The sequence below is a fragment of the Heterodontus francisci genome, unplaced genomic scaffold (genome assembly GCF_036365525.1).
Source record: "Heterodontus francisci isolate sHetFra1 unplaced genomic scaffold, sHetFra1.hap1 HAP1_SCAFFOLD_586, whole genome shotgun sequence".
NCBI lineage: Eukaryota > Metazoa > Chordata > Chondrichthyes > Heterodontiformes > Heterodontidae > Heterodontus > Heterodontus francisci.
The window spans coordinates 708,214-725,345 of NW_027142013.1; the positions used below are offsets into that span (position 1 = coordinate 708,214).

A 17,132-nucleotide genomic window follows, 5' to 3' on the forward strand; every position below is an offset into this window, starting at 1 on the left:
GCCAGGTGTGTATGGGGTTTACACAGTGTAACAGGATCCTGCCAGGTGAGTATGGGGTTTTACAGTGTATCAGGATCCTGCCAAATGTGAACGGGGTTTCACAGTGCATCAGGTTCCTGCCAGGTGTGAATGGGGCTTTCACAGTGTATCAGGTTCTGCCAGGTGTGTATGGCGGTTTCACAGTTTATCAGGATCCTGCCAGGTTTGTATGGGGTTTTCACAGTGTATCAGGATCCTGCCAGGTGTGTATGGGATTTTCACAGTTTCTCAGGATCCTGCCAGGTGTGTATGGGGGTTTCATAGTTTATCAGGATCCTGCCAGGTGTGTATGGGATTTTCACAGTTTATCAGGATCCTGCCAGGTGTGTATAGGGGTTTCATAGTTTATCAGGATCCTGCCAGGTGTGGATGGGGGTTTCACAGTGGATCAGGATCCTGCCAGGTGTGGATGGGGGTTTCACAGTTTATCAGGATCCTGCCAGGTGTGTATGGGGGTTTCATAGTGAATCAGGATCCTGCCAGGTGTGTATGGGGTTTTCACAGTGTATCAGGATCCTGCCAGGTGTGTATGGGGTTTTCACAGTGTATCAGGATCCTGCCAGGTGAGTATGGGGTTTCACAGTTTATCAGGATCCTGCCAAATGTGAACGGGGTTTCACAGTGCATCAGGATCCTGCCAGGTGTGAATAGGGTTTTCACAGCGGATCAGGATCCTTCCAGGTGTGTATGGGGTTTTCCCAGTGGATCAGGATCCTGCCAGATGTGTTTGGGGGTTTCACAGTGTATCAGGACCCTGCCAAATGTGAACGGGGTTTCGCAGTGCATCAGGATCCTGCCAGGTGTGAATGGGGATTTCACAGTTTATCAGGATCCTGCCAGATGTGTATGGGGTTTCCACAGTGTATTAGGAACCGGCCAGGCCTGTATGGGGGTTTCACAGTATAACAGGATCTGCCAGTTGTGTAGGGGGTTTCACAGTGTATCAGGATCTGCCAGGTGTTTGTGGGGTTTTCACAGTGTATCAGGATCCTGCCAGGTGTGTACGGGTTTTCACAGTGTATCAGGATCCTGCCAGGTGTGTATGGGTGTTTCACAGTGTAACAGGATCCAGCAAGGTGTGTATGGGGGTTTCACAGTGTAACAGGATCTGCCAGGTGTGTATGGGGTTTTCATAGTGGATCAGGATCATGCCAGGTGTGTATGGGGTTTTCACAGAGTATCAGGATCCTGCCAGGTGTGTATGGGGTTTTCACAGAGTATCAGGATCTGCCAGGTGTGTATGGGGGTTTCACATTGTATCAGGATCTGCCAGGTTTGTATGGGGGTTTCACAGTGGATCAGGAACCTGTCAGATGTGTCTGGGGTTTTCACAGAGTATCAGGATCTGCCAAGTGTGTATGGGGGTTTCACAGTGGATCAGGATCCTGCCAGGTGTCTATGGGGATTTCACAGTGGATCAGGATCCTGTCAGGTGTGTATGGGGCTTTCACAGTGTATCAGGATCCTGCCAGGTGTTTAAGGGGTTTTCACAGTGTATCAGGATCCTGCCAGGTGTGTATGGGGTTTTCACAGTGGATCAGGATCTGCCAGGTGTGGATGGGGTATTCACAGTGGATCAGGATCCTGCCAGGTGTATATGGGGTTTTCACAATGTATCAGGATCCTGCCGGTTGTGTACGGGGTGTTCTCAGTGTATCAGGATCCTGCCAGGTGTGTATGGGGTTTCACAGTGTGTCAGGATCCTGCCAGGTGTGTGTGGGGTTTTCACAATGTATCAGGATCCTGCCAGGTGTGTATGGGATTTCACAGTGTATCAGGATCCTGCCGGGTGTGTATGAGGTTTTCACAGTGTCTCAGGATCCTGCCAGATGTGTATGGGGGTTTCACAGTGCATCAGGATCCTGCCAGGTGTGAATGGGGTTTTCACAGTGTATCAGGATCCTTCCAGGTGTGTATGGGGGTTTCCCAGTGTATCAGGATCCTGCCAGATGTGTATGGGGTTTCCACAGTGTATCAGGATCCGGCCAGGCCTGTATGGGGGTTTCACAGTGTAACATAATCTGCCAGTTGTGTCGGTGGTTTCACAGTGGATCAGGATCCTGCCAGGTGTGTATGGGGTTTGCACAGTGTATCAGGATCTGCCAGGTGTTTATGGGGTTTTCACAGTGGATCAGGATCCTGCCAGGTGTGTATGGGGGTTTCACAGTGGATCAGGATCCAGCCAGGTGTGTATGGGTTTTCACAGTGTATCAGGAACCTGCCAGGTGTGTATGGGGTTTCACAGTTTATCAGGATCCTGCCAGGTGTGTATGGGGCTTTCACAGTGTATCAGGATCCTGCCAGGTGTGTATGGGGTTTCACAGTGTATCAGGATTCTGCCAGGTGTGTATGGGGGTTTCACAGTGGATCAGGATCCTGCCAGGTGTGTATGGGGTTTCACAGTGGATCAGTATCCTGCCGGGTGTGTATGGGGTTTTCACAGTGTATCAGGATCCTGCCAGGTGTGTATGGGGTTTTCACAGTGGATCAGGATCCTGCCAGGTGTGTATGGGTTTTCACAGTGTATCAGGATCCTGCCGGGTGTGTATGGGGTTTTCACAATGGATCAAGATCCTGCCAGGTGTGTATGGGGTTTTCACAGTGTATCAGGATCCTGCCAGGTGTTTATGGGGATTTCACAGTGGATCAGGATCCTGCCAGGTGTGTATGGGGTTTTCACAGTGTATCAGGATCATGCCAGGTGTGTATGGGGTTTTCACAGTGGATCAGGATCTGCCAGGTGTGTATGGGGTTTTCATAGTGGATCAGGATCCTGCCAGGTGTGTACGGGGGTTTCACAGTGGATCAGTATCCTGCCGGGTGTGTATGGGGTTTCACAGTGGATCAGTATCCTGCCGGGTGTGTATGGGGTTTTCACAGTGTATCAGGATCCTGCCAGGTGTGTATGGGGTTTTCACAGTGTATCAGGATCCTGCCAGGTGTGTATGGGGTTTCACAGTGGATCAGTATCCTGCCGGGTATGTCTGGGGTTTTCACAGTGTATCAGGATCCTGCCGGGTGTGTATGGGGTTTCACAGTGTATCAGGATCCTGCCAGGTGTGTATGGGGTTTTCACAGTGTCTCAGGATCCTGCCAGGTGTGTATGGGGTTTCACAGTGTATCAGGATCCTGCCAGGTGTGTATGGGGTTTTCACAGTGTATCAGGATCCTGCCGGGTGTGTATGGGGTTTCACAGTGGATCAGGATCCTGCCAGGTGTGTATGGGGTTTTCACAGTGGATCAGGATCCTGCCAGGTGTGTATGGGGTTTCACAGTGTATCAGGATCCTGCCGGGTGTGTATGGGGTTTTCACAGTGGATCAGGATCCTGCCAGGTGTGTATGGGGTTTTCACAGTGTATCAGGATCCTGCCAGGTGTGTATGGGGTTTCACAGTGGATCAGGATCCTGCCAGGTGTGTATGGGGTTTTCACAGTGTATCAGGATCTGCCAGGTGTGTATGGGGTTTTCACAGTGGATCAGGATCTGCCAGGTGTGTATGGGGTTTTCACAGTGTATCAGGATCTGCCGGGTGTGTATGGGGGTTTCACAGTGGATCAGGATCCTGCCAGGTGTGTATGGGGTTTTCACAGTGGATCAGGATCTGCCAGGTGTGTATGGGGTTTTCACAGTGGATCAGGATCTGCCAGGTGTGTATGGGGGTTTCACAGTGGATCAGGATCCTGCCAGGTGTGTATGGGGGTTTCACAGTGTATCAGGATCTGCCAGGTGTGTATGGGGTTTCCACAATGTATCAGGATCCTGCCAGGTGTGTATGGGGTTTCCACAATGTATCAGGATCCTGCCAGGTGTGTATGGGGTTTCAGAGTGGATCAGGATCCTGCCAGGTGTGTATGGGGTTTTCACAGTGGATCAGGATCCTGCCAGGTGTGTATGGGGTTTTCACAGTGTATCAGGATCTGCCAGGTGTGTATGGGGTTTTCACAGTGTATCAGGATCTGCCAGGTGTGTATGGGGTTTCCACAATGTATCAGGATCCTGCCAGGTGTGTATGGGGTTTCCACAGTGTATCAGGATCTGCCAGGTGTGTATGGGGTTTCCACAATGTATCAGGATCCTGCCAGGTGTGTATGGGGTTTTCACAGTGTATCAGGATCCTGCCAGGTGTGTATGGGGTTTTCACAGTGGATCAGGATCCTGCCAGGTGTGTATGGGGTTTCACAGTGGATCTGAACATTGATCTTACTGACTGTTACTTTCATCCACAGCCTCTTCCCTCTGGCACCAGCAACTCAACATCCCATTCGGGGCCTGCTCAGGGCAACAGAGGATATTTTCTGTTCCACCGAATACACAATATCTCACCATGATCTCTCACCTATTCCTGTGCCTCACCTGTTTCTCATCCTGTCCAGCGTTGGGTGGCTTCCTGCTCTTTGCGGTCACACTGTTGCTCAGAAACATATTCTTCACTGAATGACTGTCTCTACCCAGTTTACAGTCCCCTATACCAGATATCTATTGCTCTGTTCTGGTGCTCAGGGGTTCCCTCCAGCTGTGTGATGCCCCTCTTCCTATTAAACCCCTGTACTGTGTGCTCTGCTTGTGTGAGCTGAAGATTCTTCAAGGAGCGAAGGACCATTTGTCAGGGCAGAGTTTGTATTTGAAGAGATTTGTGAACTTACCTGTGCTCAATCTCATTCTTGAAGGTGTTCGATCTGCTCCTCCGCTTGGACCTTCGGTGGTGACAGGCGTTCCCAGATCCTGATGTTCTGTAATAAATACAATATTAATAAGAGGGTGGAACGGTAATATTAGAAGGAGACCGTTGCCTTGTTAAATATGGTATCAGTCCTTCGCCCTCCATCAGTACAGCAGCTGTTAGTTCTGAGGCCAAGCCTTTCCCAGGTGTTATGATCAACTCTCCACATCAGAGGCTGCTCAGTGAAATCTAGTGAACCTGCTGATCTCTGGAACCCATTTGCAGACAGGATCCCATTGGCCGAGACTCCGCACTGGGAGCATTCATTGATGAGATTTATTATCATCCGTGAGGTAGAGAATATTCTGCAGGGAAATATGGACCTGGTCATGATAAAGGTTGAGACTGGGGAATAAGTAATGGGAAGAAGGAAATTGCAGAGACTTTGAACAAATACTTTGTATCTGTCTTCACAGTGGAACACACTAAAAGCATCCCCTAATAATAGAAAGCACATACCTTCCAGGAGAGCACGAGGAGGGAGCCGATAAATACAGCCTGAGGATCGTGGCCTCGAGCACTTACCTTCCGGGAGAGCAGCGGGCCTGCGGGAAGAGCACGGAATGGGGAGCCAATAAATAGAGTCTGAGGATTGCGGCCGAGAGAACTTACCTTCCGGGAGAGCAGCGGAGAGGAGTCCAGGCACATCAGAGTTTGAAAACAAAGTGAGCAGTGACGTTGCAGGAAAGCTGCAAGGTGAGCAACTGCTGTGGGAATAACTCGAACTAGTTGGGTTGGGACAGTACTGTTCAGGTGTGTGTGTGTAAATAACTTAATAATAAGGAACATGTGAGTAGCTGCTTCTTTTTTTGAGTTAGGTTTATTTAACTAGTGAATTGCATTGATTTTTAGTAGGATTTATCAGTTCTCGTAAGGTTTATTAATAATTCTAAGCTGTTATAGTATTAGTAAGGTTTTTTTTTAAGCAATAGTAAAGGGTCAACTTATAAATAAAAGGTATGGCAGGGTTGCTACAACCTCAAGAGTGCACCTCCTGTGCTATGTGGGAGCTCCAGGACGGTTCCCATATCCTGGAGAAACATTTGTGCAGGAAGTGTCGTCAATTGAAGCAGCTTGAGCTCCGGATTTTGGAACTTGAGCAGCAGCTAGCGACACTGCAGTGTATTCATGAGGATGAGATCTACGTGGATCGCACTTTTATAGATGTGGTCACCCCACAGCTAAGAGTTTGCAGGGAGAGAGGGAATGGGTGACCACCAGACAGTCAAAAAGAATCAGGCAGGTAGTGCAGGAAACCCCTGAGTTCATCTCACTCTCCAACAGGTATTCAGTTCTGAAAACTGAGGAAAGTGATGCTTCACCTGGGGAGTGCAGCCAGAATCAAGTCCATGGCACCATGGGTGGCTCAGCTGCACAGGGGGGTACAGGGAAGACTAGAAGAGCCATAGTGACAGGTGATTCAATAGTCAGGGGAACAGACCAGCGTTTCTGTGGCCGCAAACATGAATCCAGGACGGTGTGTTGCTTCCCTGGTGCTAGGGTCACTGAGCATTCTGAAGGGGGAGGGTGAACAGCCAGCAGTCATGGCCCACATCGGAACCAACGACACAGGTAGAAAGAGGGATGTGGTCCTGCAGTCAGAATTTAGGGAGCTTGGTAAGAAATTAGCAAGCAGGACCTCAAAAGTAGTAAACCCCAGATTACTCCCAGTGCCACGTGCTAGTGAGTATAGAAATAGAAGGATAAGACAGATGAATGCGTGGCTGGAAAGATGGTGCAGAAGGGAGGGCTTCAGATTTCTGGGACAATAGGACCGGCTGTGGGGGGAGATGAGACCTGGACGGGTTGCACCTGAACTGAGTTCCTTACGGGACATTTTGCCAGTGCTGTTGGGGAGGGTTTAAACTAGTTTGGCAGGGGGATGGGGACCTGAGGGTGGACTCAGTTGGGACAAAATCAGAAATGAAAATGGAAGGTGGAAAATTAATGGATGGGTCTGGAAGACAGAGGAAATGAGGGTTAGAAAATAAAAAAATTTGGCAGTGCTCAGGGGATCTACTTCAATGCAAGAAGTATAGCAAATAAAGCAGATGAGCTGAGGGCAGAAATAGACATGTGGCAGTATGATATCATAGCTATTACAGAAACATGGCTTAAGGAGGGACAGGAATGGCAGCTGATAGTTACAGGCTTTTCAGATGCGATAGGGAGGGGGATAAGAAAGGAGGAGGAGTGGCATTTTAGGTCAAAGAAACTATTGTGAGGAGGGATAATATGTTGGAAGGTTCATCAAATGAGACCATATGGATTGAGCGAAAGAACAAAAAAGGGGCAATGACACTGCTAGGTGTGTACTATAGACCCCCAGTCAGAGGGAGATAGAAGAGCAGATATGTAGGCAAATCTCTGAGAAGTTCAAGATCAATAGGGCAGTAATAGTAGGCGATTTTAACTCCCCCAATATTAACCGGGATAGTTTTAATGTGAAAGGAATTGAGGGAGCAGAATTCTTTCAGGAGAACTTTTTTGCCCAGTATGTAGTAAGTCCAACAAGAGAGGGCGCAGTTTGAGACTTAGTTTTAGGAAATGAAGATGGGCAGATGGAAGGATTGGCAGTGGGAGAGAGAGCATTTTGGTGATAGTGATCATAATTCAGTCAGTTGTAACAGAATTGTGGAAAAGGACATAGATAGAACAGGAGTTAGAGTTCTCAATTGGGCAAATCCAATTTGACTAAACTGAGGAGTGATTTAGTGAAAGTGGACCGAATCAGATACTTGAAGGTAAATCAGTGTCAGAACAGTGGGAGGCATTCAAAGGGGAGATTCAAGGGGTTCAGGGTAAACATGTTCCTACAAAGAAAAAGGGTGAGGCGGCCAAATCTAGAGCCCTATGGATGGCAAGGAGCCTACAGGGTAAGATAAGGCAGAAAAGGAAAGCTTATGTCCAACACCGAGAACTCAATACTACAGAAAGCCAGCAGGAGGATAGAAAGTGGAGGGGTGAAATCAAAAAGGAAATTAGAAAAGCAAACAGAGGGCATGAAAGAATATTGGCAAGCAGAATCAAGATGAACCCAAAGATGTTTTATCAATACATTAAGAGTAACTAAGGAGAGAGTAGGGCCCATAAAAGACCAAAAAGGTAACCTATGTGTAGGAGTGGAAGATATTGGTATGGTTCTTAATGAATACTTTGCGTCTGTCTTCACAAAACAGGGGGGCGTTGCAGATATTATAGTTAAGGAGGAAGAGTGTGAAGCATTGGATGTGATAAACATAGGGAGAGGGGAAGTATTAATAGGAGTAGCATCCTTGAAAGTTGATAAACCACCAGAGCCAGATGAAATGTATCCTAGACTGTTAAAAGCAGCAAGAGAGGAAATAGCAGAGGGTCTGACCATCATTTTCCAGTCCTCACTGGATACAGGTGTGGTGTTGGAGAATTGCTAACGTTGTACCTCTGTTTAAAAAGGGATCGAAGGATAGACGGAATAATTACAGGCCAGTCAGTCTAACCTCAGTAGTGGGCAAATTATTGGAATCTATTCTGAGAGACAGGATAAACTGTCACTTAGAAAGGCACAGGTGAATCATGGATAGTCAGCATGGATTTGTTAAGGGAAGATTTTGTTTGACCAACTTGATCAAATGTTTTGAAGAAGTAACAAGGAAGATAGATGGGGGTTATGCAGTTGATGTGGTATACACGGATTTTAGCAAGGCTTTTGACAAGGTCCCACATGGCAGACTGGTTAAAAAAATAAAATCCCATGGGATCCAGGGAAATGCAGCAAGGTGGATACAAAATTGGCTCAATGGCAGGAAACAAAGAGTAATTGTTGACGGGTTTGTTTGTAACTGGACAGCTGTTTCCAGTGACGTTCCACAGGGCTCAGTACTGGGTCCCCTGCTTTTTGTGGGATATATTATCGATTTGGACGTAAATGTAGGGGGCATGATTAAGAAGTTTGCAGACGACGCAAAGATTGGCTGTGTGGTAGATAGCGAGGAGGATAGCTGTAGGCTACAGGAAGATACTGATGGTCTGGTCAGATGTGCAGAAAAGTGGCAAATGGAATTCAACCTGGAGAAGTGTGAGGTGATGCATTTGGGGAGGTCAAACAAAGCAAAGGAATACATGATTAATGGGAAAATACTGAGAAGTGTAGAGGAAGTGAGGGACCTTGGAGTGAATGTCCACAGATCCCTGAAGGTAGCAGGACAGGTCGGTAAGGTGGTTAAGAAGGCATATGGAATCCTTTCCTTTATTAACTGAGGTCTCGAATACAAGAGCAGGGAGGTTCTGCTGGAACTGTATCACTCATTGGTTGGGCCACAACTTGAATACTGTGTGCAGTTCGGGTCACCTCATTACAGAAATGATGTAATTGCACTAGAGAGGGTGCAGACGATATTTACCAGGATGTTGTCTGGACTGGAAAATGCAGCTATGAGGAAAGATTGGATAGGCTGGGGTTGTTCTCCTTGGAACAGAGAAGGCTGAGGGGAGATCAGATTGAAATGTACAAAATTGTGAGGGACCTGAATAGAGTGGAGGTGAAGGGTCTATTCACCTTAGCAGAGAGGTCAGTGATGGGGGGAGGGGAGGGGGGTGGGGGGCATAGATTTAAAGTAATCGGTAGAAAGATTAGAGGTGAGATGAGGAAAAACCTTTTCACCCAGAGGATGGTGATGGTCTGAAAAGGATAGTTGAGGCAGAGACCCTCAACTCATTCAGAAAGGAGTCTGGATATGTACCTCAAGTGCCGTTAATCTGCAGGGCTATGGACCAAATGCTGGGAGGTGGGATTAGACTGGGTGGATGGTGGGTTGTTTTTGGGGGCCGGCACAGACATGATGGGCCGAGCGGCCTCTTCCCGGACCTGAAAAACTTCCCCGGCTTCGGTCAGACCAAATCTCTGCATAAATTAACGTCCCTCAGCAAATCCGCTTCACCCATTGGTCAATTGGGATACGCGTCGCTCAAAGCCCCGCCCACGAATCCGCTTCACCCATTGGTCAATTGACATCCAATTAGGATACGCGTCGCTCAAAGCCCCGCCCACGAATCCGCAGGTCACGTGGCTCGGCCGTTCAAGCGGATGCGGGAGTCTCAGTTAAAAAAAACAGGAGAAAGGGGCGGCGCCAGCGTCAGCGCAACACTCACCCCGCTTACTCAGTCAAGATGGCAGACCTGCCCCGTTAACTCTCTCTCTCTCTCCACAAATGCTGCCGGACCTGCTGAATATTTTCTCTTTATTTTCCTTCGCTCATCGCCGGAGCACGGAAATGAAACAACACGACTTCCGGCAACAGCCCGGCTCCCGCGCGCAGGCGCACTGCTGCCGCTCATCCGGGCATTTCCAGTGACGTGCCCGTTTCAACTTCGATGGCGCGCGGCCTCTGACCAACGTCTAAAGAGTTTGGTTGCCCGGGTTACAGGGGCGGGGGCTCCGGCTGTGACGTCAGCTCAGCTCCAGTATTTTCAACACAAGAGGGAGGGAGGTAGTTCACAGGACAACAGGGGCTGGTCCAGGATAGTAACCCCAGGGAATGGACTGAACTGGGTCAGAACACAGGGGCTGGTCCAGGATAGTAACCCCAGGGAATGGACTGAACTGGGTCAGAATACAGGGGCTGGTCCGGGATAGTAACCCCAGGGAATGGACTGAACTGGGTCAGAACACAGGGGCTGGTCCAGGATAGTAACCCCAGGGAATGGACTGAACTGGGTCAGAATACAGGGGCTGGTCCAGGATAGTAACCCCAGGGAATGGACTGAACTCGATCAGAATACAGGGGCTGGTCCAGGATAGTAACCCCAGGGAATGGACTGAACTGGGTCAGAATACAGGGGCTGGTCCAAGATAGTAACCCCAGGGAATGGACTGAACTGGGTCAGAATACAGGGGCTGGTCCAAGATAGTAACCCAAGGGAATGGACTGAACTGGGTCAGAATACAGGGGCTGGTCCAAGATAGTAACCCCAGGGAATGGACTGAACTGGATCAGAACACAGGGGCTGGTCCAGGATAGTAACCCCAGGGAATGGACTGAACTGGGTCAGAATACAGGGGCTGGTCCAGGATAGTAACCCCAGGGAATGGACTGAACTGGGTCAGAATACAGGGGCTGGTCCAGGATAGTAACCCCAGGGAATGGACTGAACTGGGTCAGAATACAGGGGCTGGTCCAGGATAGTAACCCCAGGGAATGGACTGAACTGGGTCAGAATACAGGGGCTGGTCCAGGATAGTAACCCCAGGGAATGGACTGAACTGGGTCAGAATACAGGGGCTGGTCCAAGATAGTAACCCCAGGGAATGGACTGAACTGGGTCAGAATACAGGGGCTGGTCCAGGATAACCCCAGGGAATGGACTGAACTGGGTCAGAATACAGGGGCTGGTCCAGGATAGTAACCCCAGGGAATGGACTGAACTGGGTCAGAATACAGGGGCTGGTCCAAGATAGTAACCCCAGGGAATGGACTGAACTGGGTCAGAATACAGGGGCTGGTCCAAGATAGTAACCCCAGGGAATGGACTGAACTGGGTCAGAATACAGGGGCTGGTCCAGGATAGTAACCCCAGGGAATGGACTGAACTGGGTCAGAACACAGGGGCTGGTCCAGGATAGTAACCCCAGGGAATGGACTGAACTGGGTCAGAACACAGGGGCTGGTCCAGGATAGTAACCCCAGGGAATGGACTGAACTGGATCAGAACACAGGGGCTGGTCCAGGATAGTAACCCCAGGGAATGGACTGAACTGGGTCAGAATACAGGGGCTGGTCCAGGATAGTAACCCCAGGGAATGTACTGAACTGGATCAGAACACAGGGGCTGGTCCAGGATAGTAACCCCAGGGAAGGGAATGGACTGAACTGGGTCAGAATACAGGGGCTGGTCCAGGATAGTAACCCCAGGGAATGGACTGAACTGGGTCAGAACACAGGGGCTGGTCCAAGATAGTAACCCCAGGGAATGGACTGAACTGGGTCAGAATACAGGGGCTGGTCCAGGATAGTAACCCCAGGGAATGGACTGAACTGGGTCAGAATACAGGGGCTGGTCCAGGATAGTAACCCCAGGGAATGGACTGAACTGGGTCAGAATACAGGGGCTGGTCCAAGATAGTAACCCCAGGGAATGGACTGAACTGGGTCAGAATACAGGGGCTGGTCCAAGATAGTAACCCCAGGGAATGGACTGAACTGGGTCAGAATACAGGGGCTGGTCCAGGATAGTAACCCCAGGGAATGGACTGAACTGGATCAGAACACAGGGGCTGGTCCAGGATAGTAACCCCAGGGAATGGACTGAACTGGGTCAGAACACAGGGGCTGGTCCAGGATAGTAACCCCAGGGAATGGACTGAACTGGATCAGAACACAGGGGCTGGTCCAGGATAGTAACCCCAGGGAATGGACTGAACTGGGTCAGAATACAGGGGCTGGTCCAGGATAGTAACCCCAGGGAATGGACTGAACTGGATCAGAACACAGGGGCTGGTCCAGGATAGTAACCCCAGGGAAGGGAATGGACTGAACTGGGTCAGAATACAGGGGCTGGTCCAGGATAGTAACCCCAGGGAATGGACTGAACTGGGTCAGAACACAGGGGCTGGTCCAGGATAGTAACCCCAGGGAATGGACTGAACTGGGTCAGAATACAGGGGCTGGTCCAAGATAGTAACCCCAGGGAATGGACTGAACTGGGTCAGAATACAGGGGCTGGTCCAAGATAGTAACCCCAGGGAATGGACTGAACTGGGTCAGAATACAGGGGCTGGTCCAAGATAGTAACCCCAGGGAATGGACTGAACTGGGTCAGAATACAGGGGCTGGTCCAGGATAGTAACCCCAGGGAATGGACCGAACTGGATCAGAACACAGGGGCTGGTCCAGGATAGTAACCCCAGGGAATGGACTGAACTGGATCAGAACACAGGGGCTGGTCCAGGATAGTAACCCCAGGGAATGGACTGAACTGGGTCAGAATACAGGGGCTGGTCCAGGATAGTAACCCCAGGGAATGGACTGAACTGGGTCAGAACACAGGGGCTGGTCCAGGATAGTAACCCCAGGGAATGGACTGAACTGGGTCAGAATACAGGGGATGGTCCGGGATAGAAACCCCAGGGAATGGCCCAAACCGGGTAAGAATACAGGGGATGGTCCGGGATAGAAACCCCACGGAATGGACTGAACTGGGTCAGAATACAGGGGCTGGTCCGGGATAGAAACCCCAGGGAATAGACTGAACCAGATCAGAATACAGGGGATGGTCCGGGATAGAAACCCCAGGAAATAGACTGAACCGGGTCAGAATACAGGGGCTGGTACGGGATAGAAACCCCAGGGAATGGACTGAACCAGATCAGAATACAGGGGATGGTCCGGGATAGATACCCCAGGGAATGGACTGAACCGGATCATAATACAGGGGATGGTCCGGGATAGAAACTCCAGGGAATGGACTGAACCAGGTCAGATTATAGGGGCTGGTCCGGGATAGAAACCCCAGGGAATGGACCGAACCGGGTCAGAATACAGGGGCTGCACCAGTATAGAAACCCCAGGGAATGGACCGAACCGGGTAAGAATACAGGGGCTGGTCCGGGATAGAAACCCCAGGGAACGGACTGAACCAGGTCAGAATACAGGGGATGGTCCGGGATAGAAACCCCAGGGAATGGACCGAACCGGGTCAGAATACAGGGGCTGCACCAGGATAGAAACCCCAGGGAATGGACCGAACCGGGTAAGAATACAGGGGCTGGTCCGGGATAGAAACTCCAGCGAACGGACCGAACCGGGTAAGAATACAGTCTGGGGTACTCAAGGGACTGAAAGCTGACACATGCCCTGGACCAGAGGGCCTGTCCCCTGCTGGATTCAAGGAGCTTGCTGCAGTGATCGTGGACACACAGGTTTTGATCTTCCAGACTTCCAACAACAACTTGTATTTTCCAGCGCCTTTAATTTCATAAAACATCCCAAGGTGTTTCACCGGAGCATTATAAAACAAAGTATAACACCAAGCCACAAAAGGAGGGTTAAATGACAAAAAGCTTGGTCAAGGAGGTAGGTTTTTTAAAAAGTGTCTTAAAAGAGCAAAACAGAGAGTTGAAGAGATGCAGGGAGGGGCTTCCAGAGCTTGGGTCTGAGGCAACTGAAAACATAGCCAGCAATGGTGGAGCGATTAAAATCAGGGATGCATAAGAGGCCAGAATTTGGGCAGCACAGATATGTTGGAGGTTTCTGGAGCACTTGCCTTCCGGGAGAGGAGTCCAAGCACGCCAGAGTTGGAAAACAAAGTGAGCAGTGATGTAACAGGAAAGATGCAGGGTGATTGGTGAGTAAATGCTGTGGGAATAACTCTTAAATAGCCGGGTTAGTGCAGTAAAAAGTTGAATAATAAGGAACAAGTGAGTAACGTTTTTTGAGTGAGATTTATTTTAACTAATGAACTATATTAATTTTTAGTAGGATTTATCAGCAACTTCAAAAGTAAAGGTAAGGACTTTAGATTGTAGTGGGTCGTGTTTGGAGTAGAACAAGTCCCCGAGCGTGATTAGTATTGTTGAATTCAGGGATTAACTAATCAATCTAAGGGTAAGTCATGACAGGAGAGCTCAGCCCCGTGATCTGCTCCTCCTCCGCTATGTGGGAAATCAGGGACGCTTCCAGTGTCCCTGATGTCCGTGTGTGCAGGAAGTGTATCCATCTGCAGCTACTGGCTACCAGCATTACGGAGCTGGAGCTCTGGGTGGTTTCACTGTGGAGCATCCGCGATGCTGAAAACGTCATGGATAGCACGTTTAGCGAGGTGGTCACTGCAGAAAAATGCTGCAAAGGCAGAAAGGAAGTGGGTGACCAGCAGGCGGAGTAGAGGAAGGCAGTTAGTGGAGGAGTCCCCTGTGGCCAACCCCTTCTCTCTAACAGATATACCGCTTTGAATATTGTTGGGGGAGATGGCTCAGGGGATAGCAGCAACAGACAAGTTCATGGCACCATGTGTGGCTCTGTCGCACAAGAGGGAAGGAAGAAGAGTGACAGGGATTTAGTGATTGGGGATTCAATCGTAAGGGGAACAGTCAGGCGTTTCTGTGATCACAAAAGAGACTCCAGGATGGTATGTTGTCTCCCTGGTGCTAGGGTCAAGGATGTCTCGACTGCAGGGAATGCTGAGGGGGGAGCGCGAGCAGCCAGTTGTCTTGGTACATATTTGTACCAACGACATAGGTTTTTAAAAAAAGGGAATCAGGTCCTACAAGCTGAATATAGGGAGTTCGGACATAAATTTAAGAAGTCGGACCTCAAAGGTAGTAATCTCAGGTTTACAGAGTAGAATGTGGGAAACCAGCCAGGAGTGTGTTGGAATAATCAAGTCGAGAGGGAACGAAGGCAAGAATGAGGGTTTCAGCAGCAGATGTGCTGAGACGGGGGCAAAGTTGGGTGATGCTCCAGAAATGGAAATAGGTGGTCTTAGTGGTGGCGTGATGGGACACCAACTGTGTGAATAGACTGGCTTAATCTTGGACTGTGACCAGGGGAAGGGTCAGTAGCTAATGAACAGAGTTTGCAACAACGGTTTCAGTCTTCCTGATATTTGATTGGAGGACATTTCTCTCATTCTGGATGTCGGAGAATGAGTTTGATAATTTCGCAACAGTGGCGGACTGGAGGGAACTGGCGAGATAGAGCTCGGTGTCATCAGCATACGTTATGAAAACTAAAGCTATGCTTTTCGATGTCGCCGAGGGGCAGCATGCAGATTAGAATTAGGAGGGGGGCCAAGGATAGATCGGATAGACACCAGAGGTAACAGTGCAGGAGCAGGAAGAGAGCCATTATAAGTGATTCTCTGGTTACAATGAGATAAATAAGAGTGAGAGCAGTCCCACCCAGCTGGATGACAGTGGAGAGGTGTTGGAGGAGGATGGTGTGGTCAACCATGTCAATGGGTGCAGTCAGATCGAGATGGAGGAGGAGGGAACGTGTACCACAGTCACAGTCACAGTGGATGTCATTGTGACTTGATAGGAAGTGTTTCAGTACTATGGCGGTTGTGGAAACCTGATTGTAGGGAATAGGATCGAGGGGACAGGAGGTGGGTCTTGTGGACAAGATGAGTTCAGACAGGGCATGAGGGGAGATGGGTGTGAGTTCAGGGCGAGGGAAGGAGGCAGCGTTATAGGAAGTTTGGCCATTGGGCTAATGAGAAGAAGGAAATGGCAGGGGCAGCTGATAGGCAGGTCTTGATCTTAGTGACAAAGAAGTCTGTGAGTTGCTCACATTTATTGTCAGAGGTGAGGGTAGAGGGGTTTAAGAAGACAGTTTGTAATAGAGAAAGGAAGCCAGGGGTTATCCTTGCAATCCAGGATGATCAGTTTTTGTCGATGAGAGCAGGACCTGACGGTGTTTTAGGTTGTCCAGCTGGATGGCTAAACCAGTTGTTTGCCATGTCCATTCACGTCTGCATCCCTTAGACATAAGGCAGTGGAGATTAGGGCTGTACCAGGGGGCAGGGCCAGGGTGAGAGATTGATCTGTTTACTGGGGACAAAGGTGGAGGTGAGTTGTGCAAATCAGTAGCTGCCGAAAATGTCTGAGGGCCAAAGGGTAGATCGTTGAGATTTTGAAAGTGTAGTTGTAAGTAACTAGGGGGATTGTATTTATCCAGGGATGGATACAGAAGGAGGTGGAGTTGGAGTGTGGGAAAGGGATGTGGGTGCAGAGTGAGGCAAGGAAGTGATCATGAGATGGCCTTTTCTGTAACTTGTGCAGTGGGAGTAGCAAGGTCACGTGAGTCGGCAAGGTCGAGGGGGTGGCCGTGAAAATGGCCGGGTTTGGCTATTTACGTGAAGAGCGAGATTGAGAGAGGATAAGAGGGCCATGAACTCAGGAGAGAGTGAGAACATGATGAGCTGAGATGGAGATTGAAATCACTGAGGATGAGAATTCTTTCAGCGCAGAGGCTGAGGGAGAAAAGCAGTGAAGGTATCTCCGCGATAAAACTCTTTATTGGAATTGAAGGCAGTACAGAACAATGGTTTTGATCGAGAGGTGATGGGGTGGAACAAGGTGAGATGCTCAAAGGAGGAGAAAGGGCCAGAGGAGTGGGGTGGTGGGGGTGGGGGGGGGGGGGGTGGGGAAGTGTCAGTCCAAGGTGTGATCTGGCGATGAGAGCGACACAGCCACAGCGATGGTCTTAGCAGGGCAGGTGATGGATGATGTAACCAGGCGGGGAGGCTTCATTAAGTGGCGTGGTGTCATCACCCCTCAGCCAGCTTTCCTTTAAGGCCATGATGTCGACGCACAGTAAGGTCATGGATGACACGTGAATGGACATTCTGGAGGAAAATGTGTAGATGGAGTGGTGAGAACGGTCAGTCCACAGGGTC

General features: G+C 49.6%; 1 protein-coding gene across 1 annotated transcript in view; it reads right to left on the reverse strand.

Annotated features, from left to right (window-relative positions):
- Positions 1-17,132, reverse strand: part of LOC137366248 (NACHT, LRR and PYD domains-containing protein 3-like) — a 117,083-nt gene that overhangs the window by 77,387 nt on the left and 22,564 nt on the right. The window contains exon 2 of the mRNA XM_068028205.1: positions 4,684-4,770. Coding sequence (XP_067884306.1) covers positions 4,684-4,770 — 87 coding nt within the window. The remainder of the gene's footprint in view (positions 1-4,683; positions 4,771-17,132) is intronic.